At 33.7% G+C, this 17,147-nt stretch overlaps 1 protein-coding gene across 1 annotated transcript in view; it reads left to right on the top strand.

The window, feature by feature from the left end:
- The window catches only part of LOC129944004 (adenylate cyclase type 6), a 117,022-nt gene extending 100,274 nt beyond the window's left edge, over positions 1 to 16,748 (top strand). Inside the window, exons 21-28 of the mRNA XM_056053128.1 lie at positions 6,292 to 6,483; positions 6,555 to 6,712; positions 6,821 to 6,954; positions 7,176 to 7,285; positions 7,775 to 7,944; positions 11,702 to 11,883; positions 12,173 to 12,297; positions 13,712 to 16,748. Of these exons, the coding sequence (XP_055909103.1) occupies positions 6,292 to 6,483; positions 6,555 to 6,712; positions 6,821 to 6,954; positions 7,176 to 7,285; positions 7,775 to 7,944; positions 11,702 to 11,883; positions 12,173 to 12,297; positions 13,712 to 14,884 (2,244 nt within the window). The 3' untranslated portion in view covers positions 14,885 to 16,748. The remainder of the gene's footprint in view (positions 1 to 6,291; positions 6,484 to 6,554; positions 6,713 to 6,820; positions 6,955 to 7,175; positions 7,286 to 7,774; positions 7,945 to 11,701; positions 11,884 to 12,172; positions 12,298 to 13,711) is intronic.
- The last annotated feature ends 399 nt before the right edge of the window (positions 16,749 to 17,147 follow it).

Below are 17,147 nucleotides of genomic sequence, written 5' to 3'. Positions count from 1 at the left end.
ATACAAGGTGCAACAAACTTACGATAGTATTAAGTGACGCTATGTACAAAGAAACATTGATTGCTATCGAGGTTCTTTGCGTTATCATTAACAACTTACCACTCAGTCATTCGAATATGCATTCACCAAATTCAAATGCATCTGATTTAATAGACACCGAATTGAATCGTGAACTTCAATACAATACTGTAGAAATGGCAGCAAGTGTTGCTCGCAATGTCCCACTAATGAATGAAGAACAAAGAACCGTTTATGACCACATCATGCTTGCAGTTTCGGCGGGACAAGGTGGATTCTTTTACCATCTCAAATAGAACTTCTTAAAATCAGCTATCCAAATGTGGGTAGGTAGCTTAGAGCGAGGAGACGGTAGTAGTATCCTGTTAATTACGTTCGACTTGACATAAAAAGTCTGTCACTATAAATCGTGGTATAACGAAAAAGAACCAGGCTTGGAATAACAAAACGCAAATGACAGAAAAGTGAATTGAACTTTAAAAGATGGTAAACTAAAAATGCATTTGGAATAACAAATTGCACATCTGTAACAGCTAAGTAATTTTGTCTAGGAATGATTCCTTGAAAATTTGAGGTGTGAAATACATTTTTAGGTGAATTAAGTGAAGTTTAATAAACATAATGCTGCGACCAAGAGGATCGAATCTTTCGCGATAGAAAAAGAACAAGAAATCGCACGTGACCACCGCCACGTAAGTATGGCTCGAGTTAGTGCTTCTTTATCACAGCCTGTGAAACGGCTCAGTTGGCAATGCAAAATCTTCGAGCGAACAACAGAACTCAACAAATATATAATTTGGAACGCAGAACAAGAGAATTATTAAGTGCAGATTATGATCATAGAGCTTGCATCCTAGCGCATTGGGCAAATGAAGGTTGTTTGCCAGTATTGTAGTGCATTAAAGTTTTCCGGAGAAACGGCCGAATTATACCTTAGTGGTAAACTGATATTGCCATTGTTGACTCCGCTACCTTAGCCATTGTACTCATACACGCTTGCCTCAAATCATCAAATCTATGGCGCTATGTGAAGAAACTGTAGCTGACAACAAACATGAGAGTTGCATTATTTAATGATCTGCTGAAGTCGGTGAACATTTCTCTAAGCAAATACTGATAATCGGTAATGGTCAAGTACCTGTCAATAAATCCAGTGGATTGATATCATTTCCAATAATTATTACTAACTTCAAAAATATTGAATGGTTGAGTGAGAGAGATATTTTAACGGCTAAGAATAAAGATGTAGATGACCTGAACAACATAATTCAAAATAAGATCCTTGGACCAATCTATTGATTGCGTCCCAAATGAAGACGAAACCTCCAAATATGCAATAGCATTTTTAGACTCTTTGAATGTGAATTGCTTATCACCGACCAAAACTGTGCAACAGTACGCGTTTGGTGGTTATAGAAAATTAATAAACAATAAATTCAAAGGTGAAGAAGTTCTCATTCCGAGGATCCCGATGATCCTAACCGACCTGCCGTTTGAATTTTAAAGACTTCAATTTCCGATCCGTCTTTTTTTGGTTTGAATCTAGAACATCCATATTTCTCCCATGGTCAATTATATGTAGCATGTTCACGGGTCGGAAGACCATCTGCGTTATTTGTTTTCGCACCTCATAATAAAACAAAAAATGTAGTGTATCACAAGTTACTTAAGTAAAAACCAACCTATTTAGAAAATAATGAATGATAATTGTAGGTACTTGGTTTTTTGTTTTGTTTTTTTCTTATAAAAAGAAAAATATAAAATTCAAAAATCTACTTATTCATGCCTTTAAGGCGGAACAGAGTTCGCCGGTAAACAAATTTCAAAACTTCTAATGCGTTTAGATAAAGCATATTCAAAAATATATACCAGATTTAATATTTCCACAACTTCTAAAGTAGCATTTCTTAAAAACATACAAATTTACTAGTAACAGTTTTAAGTTCAGTATAAATCTTTCCTTACGCCAAAAAAACGATTAACGATTGATAATTCAAAAACACTTTGAATTCGTCATCTTTTTTTCTTTATTTTTGTTTTAATTTCAATGTAATATTAAAAAAATCTTTGTACATAATTCCAAGAAGCTTAACCTATAAAGGGAAATACTTTTCCATCCAGAAGTGCTGCAAATCTTGTTGTCTCTTTAAGATGATAGTTTTGCAATGATTTCAATGAAAAGAAATAAATCCTTCAACGATGAATTGAGAATAATCTTTATAAACATTTGATGTGAATGACACTTAATGTCTTGTCTTGTCTATTTTATAGACATTACAATTACCAATAGATATCCAAGCAAAGTCCACAGTCAGTATGGAAATCGAGTAGTCAAGGCTTTTTCTTTGAAATGTAAGAATATACATTTATAACTTTATATTAATATTGAATAAAGGAGCCAAGTCTCTTGACTTTTTTTGTTGAAAACACGTGGGCACGGGCATTCCTTTCATGTGTTCATCATCATCAGTCAAAGCACAATGACAATATTGTATAGTTAATAAACATATGCTTATGTTTATTTAAAATACTCTCCCCTGACGATGTGAATTAAACTTAAAGACTGTCAACATGTCATTCAAAGAATAAAATTATTACCATACATAATTCCTCAAAAAAAAAAAACCTTGAACAATTTCTTCAAACGATATCCCTCCCTAGAATTTCGTCTTTAAGCCTCTATATTATATTCTGTCATCTCCTTTATAATAAAGTCACAAAGTGAAAAGTTCTATCAACTTGAACAAAATAATAACACGTAAGTAACAAGGATGTCACACGATGAAGACCAAATTACCACTTCACTGTATATAATGTACCACACACACACACACAATTGGTGACTTTTGTTACTGTTTCTTAGATACAACAAATTGTGTTCAATTTAAGGACTTCTTGTTAACGTCCTTTTGTTGTTCCAAATAAAGACACCTTGTTCCCTCTCTGTACATTTTTGAAGTGTGGAAAATGTCAAAGATTAACTTTCAAAATTGCCCCAAAAAAACACTCGAGTAGCACACATTAAGAGTGTCGGAAAAAAAGGAAGAACAAAACACATAATACCATTGTAAACCTTAGTTACCATATCGACTTTTTCAGGAAATGATATTGAACAAAAACAAAATTCTAAAGGACCTTTTTTTTGTGAGTATTTTGTTAACATCCAACACGTTTTTCAATCGCAAGTGATATAAACACTTTTCAAACTTTAATGGAAAAAGTTTCACATTTTTTATAGCAAAAAAGTCGTCACAGCATCACAGCTAAAAAATCCTATAAATGTTTGTCGAAGTCGATGAGGAATAAGATAAAAAGCAAAACTAAGAGGAGGAAAAAACAAACTTTTCTGACACAGAAGCAGATTAGCAAGACCACTAAGATTTTTCATTTAAACAATTTTTTGAAATAGAAACGCATCGCAGAGGGAAAGGATGAAAAAAAAGTTAATGGAGATGTCCTGGATGTTATTTGCTTTGAACGATTAAAAAGTCTAGAAAGATGGAGGCAAGATTCAATGAACCCTGCAGTGCAATGTTTAAATTTGCATCTTGTTATGGTTGATATTAGCTGTGCGATGCATTCATGGTATTCTAACCAAAGAGAATAATTACAAGAAGAAAAATGCAAAGTAGACTTGGTCGGAATTTTTAATTTACATTAGTTATTCAGGAAAAGATGAGCAAAAAGGGTTAAAGCAGCAAACAGAGTCCTGCGGATGGCAGTGTCAGAGCATTTTAATTTTTGTTTTGTTTTAAGGAGCTGGCAAAGGTTATTCCTTCTACTTAACCCAAGCACGAGCTTAAGCATAATTTCTAATTCAACACATTTTTCAAGTATACGATGGAGCTGATATTCTCTATCATGAATTATTCTGGAAGCGAACTCCGGTTTTAATCTGAAGAGTTCAGAAAATTGCTGTAAAAACTATCAAATTACGTAAAAAATAGTTTTCCACAGCAACTTGAATGCGATGATGTGTTAAGAACTAGTAGAAGAAAACTTCTTAGAATTTCGTAGCTCATATCAAATTGACTGGTTGAAAAAAATGAGAAATTGACAGAGAATCCCTAAAGCTGCCCTGCGTTACTTCGTTAGTTTTGGTGAAAATTCTAAGCTAGAACTGAGCTCATAAAAAACTGTACGGATCTTTACGAAGTTCTTATAATTTTATCTAAGAACGTCATTATTTTTTTTTGTTTTTAATAAGCGCACACTCAAAGGGATATATTACCCTTATTAAGTAGACACAGTGGGAGCACTAGGAAAGGGAGAGAGGGGTAAGCTTTTTCATCTGTCCTACTCCTCAGGTCTCGTTCCGTGCAGATGGAATCCGCATTTGTCCAGCCTATTCCCAAAAAAGGCGAATCTTCCTCACCGTCTAATTACCGACCGATTGCACTTACGTCCCTTCTTTCCAAGGTCATGGAAACGCTGATTAATTATCAGCTCAAGAAATATTTCGAAGATCGAAAGCTTCTTAATTACCGTTATACGGCTTTCGTTGCAATAGGTCTACTGGTGATCAAATGGTTCATCTCACCGAACAGTGGAACCAATCTTTAGATTGTTTTGGAGAAAGTAAGATTATTGCACTTGATATTTCAAAAGCATTTGATAGGGTTTGGTATCAGACTCTCTTATCGAAAATGCGTGCTTTTGGTTTCCATGAATCCCTCCTTCATTGGATTAGTAATTACCTTCGAATCGTTCAATACAAGTTTTATTGGATGGATTCAAGTCTGAAAACCACAAAATAAATGCTGGTGTGCCCCAGGGCTCTGTTTTATCCCCAACACTCTTTCTCATTTTTATTAATGATCTCTTGTCTGCAATATCTAATCCAATTCATTGTTTCGCTGACGATAGTACTCTTAGCTTTTCATATTCGTTTTCAGACTCATGTCACTCTTCTTCGGATGTGACTGCAACGACAAAATATCATAAACTCATTAAATTCTGACCTAAACAGCATTGCACGATGGGGAATAAGAAACCACATGGAATTTAATGCTTCGAAAACGCAATGGTGTCTCGTATCGTTAAAGCGAAATATACCCCCCCTGCCATTATCCATAAATGGCACTTGCATCGAGGAAACTGAACATCTCGATATTCTCGGTATGGGTATCCGATCGATGTGCCTCAAGTCGTGCTGAACTGTGACCGGATCTTTACGAAGTTCTTATAATTTTATCTAAGAACGTCATTATTTGAACAGTTTAAGATTTCAAATTTATGAAAACGCTGATCCAAAACCAAGCATATCATACCAACAAAAAAGCTCTATAAAATCAAATCAACGAATAGATATCGAAACATACTTAAGTGTCCGATATTGAAATATTGAATCCCATAGTTGAGATCAGACGCTATCCGGACAATTTTAGATATTAGGATATAGATTAAGATTGGATCAGGTATAGTTAGTTCAAATATAGGATACAAAGCATAAGACTGGATCCAATAAACCGATTCTTTCAGTGCAGTATCGGTCCTTAGCTATATCATTTGACGGTAGTTTGGCTTTTAATTATTTCAATCATAAGTTTATCCAGAAATATCAGGATAGAAGGCCTAAACAAATCTTAAAATATTCTTTACCGAAACTGTTAAAATATAGAAAATAAGCACTGGTGAAAAAACAATCAAGGAAATTTAATCAGTGAGAGAGGTTCTTCTCAAAAACATTACAAATGTCACCGAAACCTTTGTGTTCGTTTTGATGGTTTAATCTGTATAGGTAAATCGGTTTTTAAAAAACCCCATTTTTAACCTTTATAAAATTATACGAGTTAATGTTAGACTTCTGAGGAATTCTAAAATTTAATATTATATATAAAATAATTGCATGAGCAAATTGTAAAAACCTACTTTTTAATAAAGAATTTTGAAACCCTTTCAATAAGCTATAAATTTGTATTTTGTGGAAGTAACAAACCAAATATTTTAACCTTAGCATTTATTAAAAAGACGACTTATTAACCAGCTCTCCTACATTTAGCAATAAAAGCCTGATTTTTTGTATCCTTCTTAGCTTCACATATTTCTCGAAAGACCCAAAATAATTAACTTGAAAAAAAACTTCTACCTAATTGAAATTTAAATACATCTCAGCTTTAGAATCATGTTTAAAGAACTGTACACTTTTATTGTAATTAAAAAAACTCCTTCAATTATGTCCTCATTTTTCTTGTGTGCTAAAAAGCTCTCAAATTAATCTTTTATTATTCCTCACGCATTTTCTTTTGGTTGTGTATATGTATATGAATATAGATGTTCGAAGACTTAAGTGACACGTCTTCTTCATCAGAAGTAAAGAACTCCTCCATCTCCATTGGACCAGCAGCAGCATCAGCAACATCTGATGGTGTCATTATTGGAAGCAGTGGTGATGGTTACGTCGTCGGCGATGGGACGGAAGGGGCGAACGAAGTCATGCTCTGTGATCACTACCTAGTCATTAATGTAAGTGGAAGTAGTCTCACTTTGATTATAATCATCTTTCAACCCCTCCACATTAATTGGCTGGCTTTCAGACCTTTCTACTTCTAACTCTGTTATCAACGATGACATGTGCCATTTACCAAGTGCTCCGGCTTTTGCTTAAAATCATTCTCCTGCTTTCGGCGGGCCTCTTCTATATTGGCTATTCAATGTGTTACTATTCGAAACGGGGGATTCACATTTCATTAGAGTAAGTCACTTTTGCTTACATACCATCACATAGTAAAAATAATGTAAAATGTATCCTTTTTCATTATTACCTACCTACCTCCTACGGATATCCTTGGAACACTCTCAGGAACGAGGAAACATTATTTCGATACATAATTGATCTAATTTTTCTATTGACGTTCGTTATGGCCCTCATATTCCATAGCCATCAAACGGAAGCTACGTACAGGTTGGATTTTATCTGGAAGCTGCAAGCCACCGGTAAGTTAATGAAAAAGGATATTGTTCACTTACCTATATAGATTGGTGAGGATGGTGGTGAGTAAGTGCGGTGAGTGCAATATGAGATTCTATAAGAGATGATGTCCCATCAGTGAAATAGAAGAGAAAAAAAAAGATTTATATTTTTAAAGCACGTGATTCTGTTTAAAGAAGCTTTTATGTGATTTTTCTGTTTTGCTGTCTTTGTCTGGTTTTTGCAGAGGAAAAAGAGGACATGGAGCACTTACAGGCGTACAATAGAAAACTCCTGGAGAATATCCTTCCCGTGCATGTGGCTGAGCACTTTTTGAGCAGGGATAAAAATATCGACGTAAGTATCTTAACAAAGAGAACTTGTTGTTGTTTTTGTTGTTGTTGTCTATGTCCTAGAACCAGGATACCGGTAGGTATGGTACGTATTGAAGGTGCACTCTAGAGATGTGCATGATACACTTGCAATCCCATTACGTGCGATGCATTTATTTAAATTGCATGTGTAAACAGTAAGAGGTGCATTCGACTGGGGAGTACTTTAGTTGAATGTACTCTTACGTTACGTACATACGAGTAGGTGTATCCTTAAGGATGCATTGTGTGTATTTCCGTTTTCGTACATCATGAACATGATAAGTACTTTGCTTTGCTTTAACCAAATGATTTGCAGTCTGCATTTGTAATATGAGATTCCATCAGGATCATATCATTATATACAATTGAATGAATTACTTTTGGTCTTTAAGGAGGTTTGGTGTTTTTTTTTCAGTTGTATGTCCTGCAAATTCTTTATGTTCAATATTTCTTTTTTTGTTTTTTTTTCCAGGATCTGTACCACGAACAATGTGATAGCGTGTGTATCCTGTTTGCTTCAATACCCAACTTTTCAGAGTTCTACGTTGAACTTGAGTCAAACAATGAAGGAGTTGAGTGCTTAAGACTGTTAAATGAAATTATAGCTGATTTTGATGAGTTGCTAAGTGACGAAAGATTTCGGTAAGTTTACTCTCTTGTTAATTATACATTTTGATATAATTATATGAGGCGATGATTGTTATATAAGCGAAAGTTTTTGTCTGTTGAAATTGAAATTAAAGGACTTTGACTTAGGTACCTATACTTTTGAAGGTTATCAAAGTGTAAAGAATGTACTCCTTGCTTTTGAGAACATTATATATGTACAACGCGTAGAAACTTTTGAAGTGGGTTAATGAAATTAATATCCTGATGTTCGACTCTCAGAATTAAGAATCTTTGGTATTCATTTTATCAACCTTTTAACTTTTGAGCAAACAGGTTGCAGTGAGACTGAATTTTAAGAAGTAGAGGGTTCCTGATACTACTGACAACATATTTTCACTCTCTCCCCTAATTGGTGCCTTTTAACAGAAGACTTTAATATTAAAAACTAAAGGAATCTTATTAAATCTGTTAATCAATTAAAAAATGCCTTTTATTTTAGCTATTTACCCTTTGTAAGGATTTGACCCTTTGTAAACTGGAAATCAAACTGAATAAATATGTCTTCTTTTCAGCATCTTAATATTTTTCCTAAGGGCTTAACCTAACGAATATGAAAATTCAGGAGGCCTAGAAATATTGTGTTTACCAATTCCATTCGATTTTTTATGAAAGAAGAAGTGCTCCGGATGAAAAAATTCAAAAACTAAAAGGGAGCCTTTTTCGGTCATGAAAAAATTAAGACATTAAAATAAGGTTAATAATAAACCATGAGAGACTGACACTGCAGACGGTGGATTGAAAAGGAGATTGGATTTAATCTGAACAATGTAAAGATCCTGGTCCATTGAAGTGTCTTTCACTCTTCTTAAAAAAATGTTCTTTTTAGGGTCAGATGGAAATTAAAATCCTCCTCTTCAAAGTCAAAACTGATAAGACATTTTCATCATCGGCAGTTACATTAGGTTAGGTTAAAGTGGCTGTCCTAGATGGAAACCGACACACTTAGGCCAGTTTAATGGCCCATTGAAGTACCACATGAATCCTGAGGCTTCCTCCTAAGCTCAATGGAACCAGCTTGAGTCCCTTACAAAACGTGAGGGGCTGATTATAGCGATATGATTTAGATCGTTTAGATCGTTAAAGAAGAATTCTCCTAGGTAATTCTTCCATTTTCGAGCTAGAGCAGGGCATGTGCAGAGAAGATGAAGAACCGTTTCTTCCTCTTCCTCGTCCACACAGCTTCCGAAAAAGTCAAGAATACGCCTAGTCTCGTGGCGTGCTTTCCTATTAGACAGTGTCCGGTTATGACACCGATTATCGAGCTTATATGCGATCTGCTAAGAGAGAGCAAGCTCCTTGAACGTTTTAAATCCAGTGTTGGCCAGATGGTTTTTGTGACTTAAAACGTGGTGATGTTGTTCCACCTGGTGCCTGCCCTCCTCACAGCGTCTTGCATTAGCAGCAGTTTACAAGTAGCGATTGGTATGCCAGTACTTGCCGTTCCTGGCGAGTTCATCTGCCTTACAGTTACCTGGAATGTCTCTATGGCCCGGCGCCCAGCAAAGGTGAATACTAAACTGTTGCGCCATCTCCATTAGAGATGATCGATAGTTATTGACTGTTATAGAGTTTGCAGAGACAGAGTCCAGAGATTTGATAGCGGCCTGGCTATTTGAGAAAATACGGTTAGCAGATGTTTATATCACGTTTTCTTTGAGCCAAGATAAGACTTCTTTTATCGCCAAAAGTTCCACCTGGAACACGCTACAATGATTGGGAAGGCGGAATGAGAGACTTAAATTCAGTCCTTCAGAGTACACACCTCTACCAACACCTTCTTTTGTTTTTGACCCATCTGTCTACAAATGGATTGACTCATCCTCCAAGAATGTCCTATCCTCCCAAAAAGATCTGGGAGGTATAGAAATCTGGAAGTTTCTGTCGAAATGCAGTTGGGGGATGGTGCAGTCTGTGTGCTTTGGAATTGATTCTAAGTACCTCAGAATTAAGGAGTGGCCAATGTTGTTGTTAGTCCACTGCGAAGAAGCTTTGAGGCGAATAGCAGAGCTTGCAGCTATTTGTTTGCTAAATATGTCAAGAGGTGTAAGGTAGAGCAAGGTGTCCAGTGCCGCAGACGGGGTCGTGTGAAGCGATCCGCTTATGCATAGGCAAGCTGAACGTTGGACTTTATGTAACTTATCCCTGTTTATACCTTTCTTTAAAGCAGTCCATTATACTGCCACACCGTACGTTTAAATCGGCCTGATTGCCGATAGCCAATGCGTGATTCTGGGTTGCAAACCCCATGTATTACCAATAGCTTTTTTGGAAGAAAAGAGAGCTACAGTAGCTACTTTGACTCTTTCCTGTACGTTGCGTTTCCCATTTAGTTTTTTGTCTAAGACAAGACCCAGGTATTTAGCCTCGTCTGAGAATTTTAATTTTATTCCTTTGATATAGGGAGGGTTAACAAATGGAATTTTGTATCTCCTCGAAAATAAAACCAGATCGGTTTTGTGTGGGTTAATATTCGACGTGAACATTTTTTTTATTTATAAAAAAAAAACCATTAATAGGATTGTTTTTCAAAAATATACATATTTGGTATAGTTTCTAGCGCCATTAGTTCGGGAGATATTTGTTGTTAACCAAAAATGTCACCTTTTTTTAAACTGCTACGGCAAAAAAGCACCCACGAAATTTTCTTGAGAGCCCTATCTGCAATATTATCTGTTTAAAAAAAAGTCGATATCTCTTCTAGTTGTTGAGCTATGGACGACGAAAAAATCGTCGCGAACGTACGTACTCACGCACGCAGAAGCATCTCTCATTAAATCTTTTATTTCGACTCTAGGGACGTTGAAACGTCGAGAAATTTCAAAAGTTTCAATTCGACAAATCGGACCGATTACAATAACCTCCTTTACGAGTTAATACATCTAATAAAAATAAAAGAAAATTATGTGCTACGTTACAACTTAGATAAGCAGTATTCTTCTTAATGGTACCCTCACAGCTAAAAACACTTGACAGTAATTGGTATCAATTCATCTACATGAGGTTTAAAAGATGAGGTGAAATTGGAGACTTCTTACTTCTACATACAGAATACCAGCCCTTGGAAAGCGCTGTTTGGATAACCTCTGCAAATTCTCGTACTTGGCACTTAGGGACATCCTAGAGTTCTGCCGAAAATAAGGACAATCAAACAGCCTTCAAGCTGAATTTCAACTTATGCCCTCTTAAATTTGTTTATCCAAATGAGGCGTAATTCATCCATTGCTGATACCACTTGAAACGTAACATTATATTTTAGAATATTTCACATAAATTCTACAAAAGAGTGAAATATAAGAAAAAGTAGTTTTTCGGAGAGAAGCTTGGTTCTATCTAAAGCTTCACCGCCTAACATTAGTTTCAACTCCTTTAATGAAGGTTTTTAGAAGCTTTTCCTTCACTATCTTTTTGGTCTACATATTCATTTGCTTAAAATATTGCTTATGCTTATTGTCAGTAGCACGGTAGTTATATACCGTACCTCTGTAAATTGTGCAATAAAGGTTAAGATATCAATGTAATATATTTTCTGCTTAAATAAATATATCCAATCCAATAGTCTTTCGAAAAAATTCCGGAGATTCTAGTTTTTATCAGACAATTTTTCTCAGAGACATCAAGTTAGGAAAATAAACTAAGCACATTTTTTTCCTGCACCAATATTTTGTGTATATAGTGTAAAAACTAAATAATTGTCCATTTTTTCTATTTACAAAAACGTTCTCTTTCGCAGGTACATTGAGAAGATTAAAAGCACTGGAGCCACATACATGGCAGCATCCGGCCTTACCGCTAACACATGCGACATGGAGAACTTTCTTCACGTCACTGCCATGGCAGACTATGCGCTGCTGCTGTTTGATAAAATCGACGATTTAAATAAACATTCATTCAATAATTTCCGAATGCGAATAGGTAAGTCTTATCTTGATCCCCTTAAAGGTTGTATCTAACCCCTATTGACCAAAATAAACACAAAATAGATACTTCGACAATACTTAGTATCAACCACAACTCAACCATAACATCATAATATTAATTCAACATCGAATCGACAAACCAAACCAAAAACTAACCATAATAATTTAAAGATACTATAGACGCAGTATTATATAATTTTAATTAATTTACATATGCACAAACATAATATATAATTTTATCAATAATAGAGCAACTACTATACATATAGAAATAATGATTTTAGGTATCAATATTGGTCCAGTGGTTGCGGGGGTAATTGGTGCTAGGAAACCACAATACGATATTTGGGGAAATGCTGTTAATGTCGCCTCCCGCATGGATTCAACTGGTCTAATTGATCACATTCAGGTAATTTGATTAAACATATACATATATATATGTATGAATATATAAATGCCCCTCAGATGGATAAGTTAATTTCATCTATTGTTTTAGTTGAATGATTCTATATTATACTCATTCAAACATGAATATAGGGCACAAGAAGCATCAGTGAATGAATTATTGTATATTTTAGGGGGATTGAATGCAAAGGACTTTATTGACAATATTGACTTTAGTTATAGGGATGAATGAATAATACATGAATGTCGAATGATGATGGAATAGAATATCCAATAGTTCTAAGAGATTGTATCTATTTGGGGGCAATTTCTAGGAATATCAACCATCATTGTGAGGTTTTACATAATTCTCAGAGTGTCCTATAATAAAAGATGAATATCCTTACAGATTGTCAGAAACGATAAACCGTAAATTATTGAGAAAAGCAATCTTTTCAAATTGTAACCTTTTTAGATTGATTAAGGTTTTTTAAAAAATACTTGTCTTTTTGGTTAAAAGTGTTTCCTAACCAAATTGAACACTTTTTATCTAACCTATCACTTACTTTTTATATGTAAGACACTTTTTTAATAAGTTTTTGCTTAAAACCTTGAAGTTCGTATTCTTTTTTTATTGCCTTATTTAATCTTCCGATATTACAATTTGTGGTTAAACATTTTACTACGTGGTTCAATATCTTTTCAACTGGTTATATTTTGCCTCGTGGTTCAATACTTTGCTTTTTAATACTTTTAATTGGTTTGATAATCTTTCCTGTTGTAAAATATTTAACTTATCTTCTAAAATATTTCACTATTTCAAGCTGTAATATCAATAACTTGCTTAATATTCTGTCGCCTGGTTTGATATTTTATTCTGTTCTTCAATATTTTACAATTTGGTTCAATATTTTTCGATTTCAACCAGTAATTTGATATTTTAACTCCTGGTTCAATATTCTACCCCGTGGTATGATGTTTTACACAAATCAATTCAATCCCTTCCTTTTTGAGAGTGTAGTTTGAGTTTCTATTCCGCTTTTTGATATTTAATGTCATGGCTTTTAAGTTTCCATAGACTGATAAACTGAAGGTCAACGGTCTTGTGGGAACAGTGTTGATTTTTGTGCGGCCCAAACATTAGCCTTTTGCATAAAATCTATACATTTTAAAAGCTGAATCACATGTCAAATATTCAATCAATTATATAAATTCTAACCTTAAATATTCTAGCATCTGTATGTAGAGGTTTTAAATATTCAAAATAAATACAAAGAGTGACAAATTTCCTACTCACGTCCATGAATTCATAGTGCTCTCCCAAAATATTAATATTTCTTTCCATTTCTTTCAGAACAAATATAATGCATTTTCGAAACAAGTTCAAATACAAACCCTAACTTCTGTTTGTGTTTTTTTTTTCATAAAAAAAAAAATAGGTCACCCAAGAAACATTCAACATATTAGAACACCGAGGCTATCTGCTTACGTGTCGTGGCAATGTCAACGTCAAAGGCAAAGGAACAATGGTTACATATTTCCTCAAGGGCAAGCAACCACCATCGCTTGCAAGTCCCCAAACCACAATCGAACCAAATGCAAACATTCTACCAAACCAAAATAGTGGCAACTCTGAAGATATATCAGCTGACGAAGTTGACATGAATTCCAACATGAGTAATCTCACATCACAAAGACGCAAATCATTGTGCCGTCAGCATAATATTTCATCGTCCTTCGGAACAACCACATATAGTGCCGGAATCACTCCAAGTCAATCGAATAGTTCAAGTATGACAGCCTTCGGCAGTCAACATGTGTCCATTGTGAAAAATCTTCCTTCAGCTGGTGCAGGAAGTGGGACTGGAACTGGGGGTGGTGGTGGTAGTGTTACTGGTACTGGTACTGCAGCTGGTACTCCTTCTGCAACAACGACAGTAACTGGTATTGTTAGCGGTGGTGGTGGTGGTGGAAGTTCTGGTGGTGGTGATGCTACACCCGACTCCTTGACCAACAAACAAACATTTGTCCCCAAGACCAAAATCACCGAACTAAAATACGACCTTATGATGGGCGAGAAGGCAGCTCTCAAGGACTCCATCGAGAATTTACAGATTCTACTGAAAAACAACATAAGCCTTTCCGATCTGAGCAATAAACAACAAATAAGCCTACGGCAAGCCGAATCTACCAAGAATCTTCTCAAAAAGGAGACAGTTTTGAATTTCAAGTCCGAACGGGTAATTCAATTTACAACCTACACAACCAAATCGATAACATCAACAATCACATCAACAACAACAATGGAACATCATCATCGTCGCAACACCAGCACCAGCAGCAGTCACAGCCACAAGAGTTTCGAAAACGAGGACATCCATGACATCATGAATAAGGACAAAGACGACTCCTCACCACATGACCATCATGAATGGACCAAACTATTAAAATTGGACACACAAAGGAGCCCCATCAAGAATTCACAGTCGATGTGTCCGATAGGTTTGTCCACGCAAGCATATGTCATACCCAATAGTCGTAGTTTGACGTTGATAAACAGCAAGGGAAGTGCTAATTATGTTCTTCTTGATGTAACCAATACAATGGATTAGATTACAGGATCAATTGGAATATAACATAAAAGCAGGAGTTAATGCTGTAGTTCGAGCGATGAAAAATGTAAATGGTAATTTTGTATCTTTTATTGTTTTGAAAAAGGGAAGTGGGGGGAGGAAAAAACATTATACAGGTCTTTACAATATCCGGGTCCTTGTAAACTATCCTACATTTATTTTAACATGTCATTTTAATCTTGTTTAAGCTTCAGTTGATTTCTTTGTTGACCTTTTAATCTTTAAACATAAAGAACTTAAATGTATTAAAAGATACTAAATTATTCGTTTTGTTTTCGTTTTTAATGAATAGTTGAGAAGAAAACCAATCGACCACTTTAAAGTTGATGAAACTCATATCATAATTATATTTTAAATATTCCTTTGAAGAATATTTTTGGACAGTATCGGCAGGAACGTTTCTTTATTGTCAAACAATATTTCAAATACTAAGCTATTAGTTTAAAAAATATAACAAAAACAAAATCATTTCATAATTGATTTTTCAAACTTAAGTTGGATTATTAAATTATGATAAATTTCTTTTTTATTGAACTTGAAATTCATTCTAAAGTGGTGGCATTCACGACACAAAATAACAAAGCAAATTAACTTAAGCAAAAATGTCCACAAACAAACCCTTCCCCAACATTAATTAACTGCTCGAACCCTAAATTTCGCAGTTTTATTATTGCTTTACTTTAAAATCATAGCCTCCAGAAAATCACTCAAGTATCTTCTGTCAAAATAAATAAAGTGTTTAGTTAGTAAAATAAAAAGTGTGCATACGCCAGAGTGTACTTTTTAAAATTTGTTTGCATAAATTGGTTTTAAAAATACTTTTCGATATTATTTTCTTCAAAACACCCAAGTGAGCCAAAATATAGTATTAGTGTTTGTTTTCCTGCTGTCTTATCCATTTAAAGCCTGTAAAAATATTGCAACTTGTAATTATAGTCCAAGGGGCCAGGAATTCTGAAAGTATTATTCTTCATTTAGGTTATAGTTTGTAATATGAATATTTTGTTTTATCTTGAAACTTATTTCATTTCATAATGTACACATTTTAATTCAGGAATTAGAGATTTTCTTAAAAACTCATGATTATCAGGGTAAATACTATTATTCTTTTCGAAACGTTTAGTTTATCAAATTTATGTTTGTTTTATTTTGTATTTTTAATTCGAATGAAAACAAAATTCTTTTATTAAGAAGAAAAGTAAGAAAAGATATAAATAATATAATTCTAAAAAAAAAAAAACAATTCTAAAAACTTAATTTCAAATTTCTCCTTCACGTGTAAAATGTATACATATTCACTTTATTATACTATTCATCCGTCTTCGTGTACAAAACTAAAATAAAAAAGCATAGTAAGTATGTCTGTTATTAATCTGTGATTGCTGCGATCAATTCAATTTCAAATATATCAAACAAAAATAATTAAAAACACTAAAACTATTCTAGTAGTTTCGATGTACAATTGAAAAAAAAAGAAACAAAAAAATGTTAAATTCTAATCAGTGTGTGTAAAAAACAAAACAGCTCAAGCTTATGATATCTTTATAAAAATAAATCTCTATAAAATGAAACAAAGTTATTAAGAAAAAAAAGTATTATCTAAAAATGTTGGTCAGAAAAGAAATTATATTTTAAAAAAGAAAAACCATTTATTTTGTACCAAAATGGTTTTAGATTTGTCATACATATACCAAAGAATCTTTAGACAAAACATAAAATTTATATATATCTTTAAATGAAAAATCTATATACACAAAAAAAATAATTTTAAAATGATGTAGTTAAATAAATTAAAGAATTAAATTTGTTGAACATTAAAAATATAATATTAAAAATATAAATCAAAAACATAAATTCAAAATAAAGCTTAAATAAAAAACGAATTACAAACTGAAAATAGTAGTTTTAAAATTGCAAAAAAGAAAACAAAAATATTTAAATTGTAAATGCTAAGTTATTTATTGTAAATTTGTATGATGAGATTAAAATAAAATTATATTAATAAAATACAAATTTATAAAATGTTTTACTTTAAGAGTAAGAAAAGTTGATTTTTATTCCTACAGGAATAAAGCATTTTTTTTCTAAGGTAAGTAAAAGAAGCTTAACTAATAATTATTAAGCTTCTATAAGGTCAAATTTTTTGAATAATGGGAAGCAATAATTTGTATGGTAACAGCATTAGGCTTTTTTATGCAAGTCAACTACTTTTCAAAATAAAAGCTTGCAACACTTGTGAATA

The sequence above is a fragment of the Eupeodes corollae genome, chromosome 2 (genome assembly GCF_945859685.1).
Source record: "Eupeodes corollae chromosome 2, idEupCoro1.1, whole genome shotgun sequence".
NCBI classification, from domain to species: domain Eukaryota; kingdom Metazoa; phylum Arthropoda; class Insecta; order Diptera; family Syrphidae; genus Eupeodes; species Eupeodes corollae.
This window is presented reverse-complemented; position numbering and strand designations above follow the sequence as displayed.